Here is a 6,340-nt window from a genome sequence, read left to right on the forward strand (position 1 = left end):
AGAAGTGCTCGGCCATTCTTCACCAGTTATATATTTAGGCCTGTTGATGTCACGGCAGCACCGGCCCTGCCAGGCCCTCCCAGAAAGAGAGGACAAACGGGCACTGCCGCCCCATGGGGACCACTCCTCGCCCCCAGCCAGGCTTGGCACTGCAGGCTGGCTGAGCTCCTGGGGGCTGCTGGCCCCAGCACGGGCAGGGGGAGCACGGCGCTGCACGGTAGGACCAATGCTGGTGGTGGTTAGCATGGGGAGACCACGGGATGGGGGGAAACACAGGGGCAGTAGTGCCTGCCAAGGGGCCAGGAGATACCAGCGGTGAGAGCGAGCTCTATCCCACCCTTTAGAAACTGGAGGGTGCTGGGCTCAGCTCCTGGCTTCTCACTGCCACAGCTGGTTCCAAAACTGCAGGAATCCAGAGAGCAGCCCACAGAAATGTGATTTTTGGGGCAACATAAGGCACCTCTGACTGAACCTCTGTGCTTGGGTGAGGGAAGGGATGTGTGGGACTGGTGTGTCCCACCAGAGCCAAGGGGCGGTGGGACTGAGCTGGCAGCATGGTCCCTGGCACCTCACCCCCACTGCTGAACACCTGCAGCACGTCACTGTCACCTCTCCATGCAGGCTCCCCGGTGGCCAATGCTCCAAGACCCTCATGGTGCCCAGCTGCCCCCCCAGCAGTGACAAAATGTCCACCGGCCCCATGGTGAAGAAGCCGACGATGCACCGGTACATCAGCACCAAGGTGCTGCTGGCTGAGGGGCGTGAGACGCCCTTTGCTGAGCACTGCCGCAACTACGAGAACACCTACCGGGTAGGGAGCGTGGCTGGCAGCAGGACGGGACAGGACAGGACGGGCCAGGTTGGTGCTGCTGACGTGGCTGTGCCACCTGGTCCCCACAGATGCTGCAGACAGAGATCCAGGGCCTGAAGGACCAGGTGCAGGAGCTGCACCGTGACCTCACCAAGCACCACTCGCTCATCAAGTCGGAGATCATGAGCGAGATCCTGCAGAAGTCGCTGCAGATGGACGTGCAGATCGCAGCTCACTACTCCGCCGTGGAGATGATGCGCAGCGTCTTTGAGGAGGTACAGCTGGCCCATCCTGGCAGAGCAGGGCCCCTCTGTGCCCTACCAACGCTAACTGCTCAGCTCCCTCTCTTCCTTCCAGGTTTGGGAGGAGACCTACCAGCGGGTAGCAAATGAGCAGGAGATCTATGAAGGTACTGCTGACCCCATGCTCCCTCCCCGTTCCCCCTGTGCCCTCACTGTGGGGGTGGCCGTGTCCCAGCCCACTCCTCTTGTCCCCAGCCCAGCTCCATGACCTGCTGCAGCTGAGGCAGGAGAACAGCTGCCTGAGCACCATCACCAAGCAGATCGCGCCCTACGTGCGCTCCATCGCCAAAGTGAAGGAGCGGCTGGAGCCCAGGTGAGGGGTGCAGGGACTTTCAGGGCCAGGGGGGACATAGCTCATGGCTCACACCCATCCCACCACAGGCTGCAGGAGCCCCAGGAGCCCAGAGAAGAACAGGCCCAGATGCTGCTCAAGATCTATGACAACAATGAAGTGGTGCCAAGGTAGGTGACAGCAAGCACCTGAGTGCCAAATTCCTCCCATGCCCTTTCCCAGACAGTGACCCTGTCAAGGTGTCTTCCCTTCCCTAGGGATGCCTCCCCTGGCAGCAACAAGGGGGCTTCAGCCAGCCCTGGGGAGGGCTTCATACCCAAGGACACCCCTGGAGACCCCTCCCCAAAAAACAAAGACTGCTGCAAGGCCCAGCAGAAGAGTGGAGCAGAGACTGCGACCCCAAAAGAGCCAGCACCATAGAGCCCAGTGCTGGGCACGTGGCAGAGCTGCTGGGCAGAACCATGCCCTGGTGAGTGACCAGCTCCTCTTGCCCAGTGCCACAAGCCAGGGCAGGAAACAGCCACGTCTGCAGCACATCCAAAGGCCTCAGGTGGACTTGCTTCTGAAAAACTCTTCTTGTGCTCTTCCTTGCGTGTGTCAGAGTGAAATAAAAGGGTGCAGTTGTCCATGCCTGTGTGGTTCTGCAGTGCTGACAAAAGGGATCTGCTGGCTCAAGGTGTCCAGCTGCTCCTAAAACAACAACACTGGCAAATTATGTGGAAAAATAACTCCTGGTGGAGGGCAGGTGATGGAGCATCCTGTGAAGTGCTGGGCAGCCATGCACCAACGCAGGCCAGGTGCCAGGAACAGCTGCTCTAGAGGTTCCCTGCACATGTGACACACTGGAACTAAGAACTCACCAATTACTGTGGCACAGAGGGCAGGGTTTCACAGTTTACTCCAGCTTTTCCCTAAAATTTCCATGCCTTCCCCACACCTGGTAAGCTGCTGTCTCTTCACAGAGCTTCTGGTCACAGGATTTGGGAAAAGGTTAAGAGAAGCTGTTGGTCTCAAAAGCTTCAAGAGACACTGAAAGTTTTGCTCAGGGTGGAGTTTCTTTCGGTGCCAACACATCCTGCTTGGACAGAGTCTGCACAGCTGGAACTTGTGAAATTAGGATCAAGGTTCATTTACTTTGAAGAACAATCTGGGAATGAGGCTTTGTTTCTGTTGTCAAACAGCACATCAAACCCAAGTGACAATTACTTGTTCCCAAGTTCCTTTGATCAAGGGCACAGCAGGAACATTGCTACCTATAAAAAAATTGCTTACAGATTAAGTTGCTCGAGGCACCACTGGCTGCAATCAGTGCTTCCCTGAGACAAGAACAGCCCAAGTGGGAGCCTCCAAGTGCCCAGCACAGATCAGCACTCTCCAACTGGTGAGTCTTCACCTTTGTTCTTTTCTCCCAAGCCAAAACCCCGCTCAGCAAAGGTCAAGTCAGCAGCAAGGGCATCAGACAGATGCTCTGTGATCAAGGAAACCCAGTGGAGGATGGATTCTGCATCAGTTCAGCAAGGAGAAACAGAGGGGCAGGGTCAGGGTTAGGGTCAGGGTCAGCCTCATCCCTGTGGTTGCACAGCCCCAGAAGTCACTGAGTCACAATTGTGCCTCAATGCAGTGCTGGTGTGTTCTGAGAACCCACCAGGAATTATAAAGCATTCCAGTTTCCATGATGCCACCAGCACCTCAAGAGACCTTCAAATAACCAGACAGAAGCTGACAATGTTTTCTCTTTTTCTTTTTTTTTATATAAAAAAAGAAAACCTAAACCCAAATCCAAGCTATTCTCACCAAGTGCCCCTTCCTGAGCTGTATTGCAGCGCCTTCCCCATGGAACACCACAAGCTCCAAGCATGAACTGACAAGCAACTCATTTCCATTCCAGCAAGGAAGAATAATGTAGAACTCAAGAAAACAGTGAACCTCTTTGGTATATAACAACAAAGTTATACCACACAGCTCAGTGGGAACCATTTCCAAATGGTTACTATAAAAGAGCGTTAGCTAGCCCAACTCTTCTCCTGGTTGGAGATTTCCTTAGAAGCATCTCCTACTTGCCCTAACATCACAGCTTTTGCCCAAAAGAGCAGGGAAGGACCTCAGGGACTAAAGCCCTTAGCAAGCCTGGCAGCTGTGGCTCTTTCACAACCCAAAATCCTGGGATCTCTGCAAGACAGAGGCAGCCTGGCAGGATAGGAAGCAGCGTGATTTGGAAGCAGGAAGAAGGAACAGAGGTGGCAGCAGGAGGCAGCAGCTGGAGCAGTGACACTGCACCCACAGCAGCATCCAAGGGACGAGGAGAGGGCCCAGAGGTGCTCAGATCCAGCGGCACAAGGGGAGCAGCAGAACCCTCCCTGCAGACCCCAAGGCCTAGAGAGAAGTGAGCGGTGCCATGCTGCACTCTGGCACTTTGAGGGCAGAGCTGGAGGCTGCTCCCTCGGCCACCCCAGTGCCAGCTCAGGGAGTTTGGCCCGAGGAGATTAAAGTCGTGTCACCGGGCTGACGAGGTCAGAAAGCTTTAAAATCGAATTATGCAACAGGAACAATCTGCTGCCTAGCACCTTCCCCGCCCAGGGCCAGGAGGGCAGTGCTGTTTCCTGGTAGAATCAGTTCCAGAGGCATTCCAAGACAATTCAGCTGCTGCAGGCAGGATTCTCTTTAGGGTCGCTACAGGCTAAGTTATCTGGAAGATCCCTGAATGTGCAATGAAGGACTGATCTCAAGGAGGAGGAACGAGCTTCTGATCTGTGAGTGACCCAGCAGGCTGCCCAAAGCTGCAGCCCTCCACCAGCTCCTCCTGGGTGGCCAGGAAATACCAACAGGCACCTCCCATTGCCGGTGCCACACGGGCACTGGGCGCAGCAGGAGCCGGGCGTCTGCTCAGCCAGCCTGGTTTGTGCCCATGTTACAGTTCCAATTTGACTCCTTTAATAAAAGGGAGACCCGATGGCACCTTCCTTTTGTACTCCAGGTACTCTTCTCCAAAGAAGTGAATGAGTGTGATCTCCTCCTCCTCGATCCGCTCCCTGAAGAAGCGCCAGGACGCCAGCGCGTAGCCCACCACGCAGATGGGATTGCAGAGCAACACCTGCAACAGACGCTGCTGGTGAGCACCCCCTCGAGAACACAAGGCCCCACAGCTCATCCCCCTCCAGTAACATTGATACAGAAAAAGAAAATACCCCAACACTTCTGTGAAAATCCACAAGCACTAGTTTCTCCCCAGAATGAAGAAAGCAGCGCACACGCAGCACTGGCTTCGCTGCCCCAGCTCTCAAAAGCTCCATGTGCCACCTTTATGGGCTCTCTCCAGAGAAACACAAGCCAATGCCAGTACCCAGCCAGCCACAAGAGCACACAGCTACAGCAGCACTGAGCTAAGGCTCGGCCACAGCTGGCCAGAGCTGACCCTCTAGTCAGGGAGTTTCCTTGCCCTCAAGCACAGGACTGGTGGTTGGCAGCAGCCAGGTTGAGTCTGACCACTCACAGAAGGCATTTTGACCACAGGGATACAGAAAGCCCTGCATACCGGCTTTAGACCAGCAGCAAAGCACACCTCGAGCCTCCAAGGGGGTTGTGAGTCAAAACCCCAGCTCCACCACCTCTCCTTACTGCACAGAGAAAATTAAGGGAACAAGATCTTCCCAAAGATGCCACGGGGCAGAGAGCTCAGGAATTCCAGAGTTCCTGTGTGCCAGTGGGAGGCAGCAGAATCCAGGCCCAGTCTGTACCCCATCACAGCAAAGACTGGGGTTGTGACAGGAAAGGATCTGAGCACTCTGAATACAGTACCTGTGTTCCAATACTCCAGTAAAACCATCCCACGTAGGAGGGGTGCCGGAACCACCCGTACACCCCACTTGTCACCAAAGTGTGGGTGTCAGATTTCTCGTTCTGAACGATGTGGTTGAAGTTGGAGCCTGCTGTAAGCATGGCTGCCTTCCTCAGGCAGTCCCCGAAGATCACCATCAGCAGCCCCACGGTGCTCAGCCAGGTGATCTGCTTCAGCTCTGCATGGACAGGGAGGGGCACAACAGGTTTGCACAGGTCTCCAGGGGGCTGCTCAGTGAGTGGGCTTTGCCCCCATCTCAAAGCAAAATGTGTGACAGCAGCAGCCATGCACTGCCATCCTGTGCCAAACAGATAAAACCAGCAACCCTTGCTTGGTGTTAGCATGGATTAGTCCGTGAGGGGCAGATGTAGAGGCTGAGCAAAGCCAACACAAAGCACAGCCAAGGACATGCTCAGGCTGCTACAAAACAAAGGGGAACAGTTTCCCTCTCTCAAGGATAAACAGATGAGCACAGCCAGTTTGCCCCAGACTGGGCAACCAGCAACAGATTTGATGACTTGATTTTATTCCTGTCAAAAGGCGACACCCAGGTGTACCTGACACATCATTCTTGCACCACCAAGGCAGGAAAGGGCTGAAGACCCCCTGGCCTGGCATTCAGAGTGAGGGGGGGCTCCCCCCTGCCCTCCCAAGATCCAACCCAAGAGGCTTTGAGCACTGAGGGATTATGACTCTGGCAAAGCTGCTGCAGGGTTGTCACGGGGCAGCAAGCTGAGGGTCACCTGCACTTTGCTACAAGACAGATGGACCCCAGGCAAGCCACGTGCAGCTAGGCAGAGACAGGCAGGGACAGGGTGGCCGACCTGGGAAGAAGAGCTTCTCCAGCGTGAACTCCACCCAGGAGGACAGGGCAGCCAGGTTGTACTCGAAGCTGTGGTTGAGTAGGAAGGAGTCCAGCGAGAGGCTGCGCGGGTTGTTGATGGCTGTCACCAGATACTCCGAGTAGTGAAAGAGGGACAGGGAGCACATGTACCTGCGGCGGGAGGGAGGGCAGGTTCAGGAGGGCTGGGGGCACCGTGCCCGCCCGGCTGCCCGGCCCGGCCCGGCCCTTACCATCCGAAGTGGCGCCAGGCGGAGCG

The 6,340-nt window shown here is 55.8% G+C and overlaps 2 protein-coding genes across 2 annotated transcripts in view; one reads left to right on the plus strand and one right to left on the minus strand.

Annotated features, from left to right (window-relative positions):
• The window catches only part of RNF207 (ring finger protein 207), a gene marked incomplete at its 5' end in the record, with an annotated part of 4,244 nt that extends 2,213 nt beyond the window's left edge, over window positions 1–2,031 (plus strand). Inside the window, 6 exons of the mRNA XM_005427480.2 lie at window positions 622–811; window positions 901–1,086; window positions 1,169–1,220; window positions 1,309–1,426; window positions 1,495–1,575; window positions 1,663–2,031. Coding sequence (XP_005427537.1) covers window positions 622–811; window positions 901–1,086; window positions 1,169–1,220; window positions 1,309–1,426; window positions 1,495–1,575; window positions 1,663–1,825 — 790 coding nt within the window. The remainder of the gene's footprint in view (window positions 1–621; window positions 812–900; window positions 1,087–1,168; window positions 1,221–1,308; window positions 1,427–1,494; window positions 1,576–1,662) is intronic.
• A 1,099-nt stretch (window positions 2,032–3,130) lies between these two features.
• On the minus strand, window positions 3,131–6,337 carry ICMT (isoprenylcysteine carboxyl methyltransferase; the record flags this gene model as incomplete). Its single annotated transcript, XM_031062333.1, has 4 exons — window positions 3,131–4,496; window positions 5,201–5,418; window positions 6,065–6,234; window positions 6,315–6,337. Coding segments are annotated over 4 exons (594 nt in total), but the record flags the coding sequence as incomplete, so codon positions are not given.
• Window positions 6,338–6,340: the final 3 nt, after the last annotated feature.

The sequence above is a fragment of the Geospiza fortis genome, unplaced genomic scaffold (assembly GCF_000277835.1).
Source record: "Geospiza fortis unplaced genomic scaffold, GeoFor_1.0 scaffold132, whole genome shotgun sequence".
NCBI classification, from domain to species: domain Eukaryota; kingdom Metazoa; phylum Chordata; class Aves; order Passeriformes; family Thraupidae; genus Geospiza; species Geospiza fortis.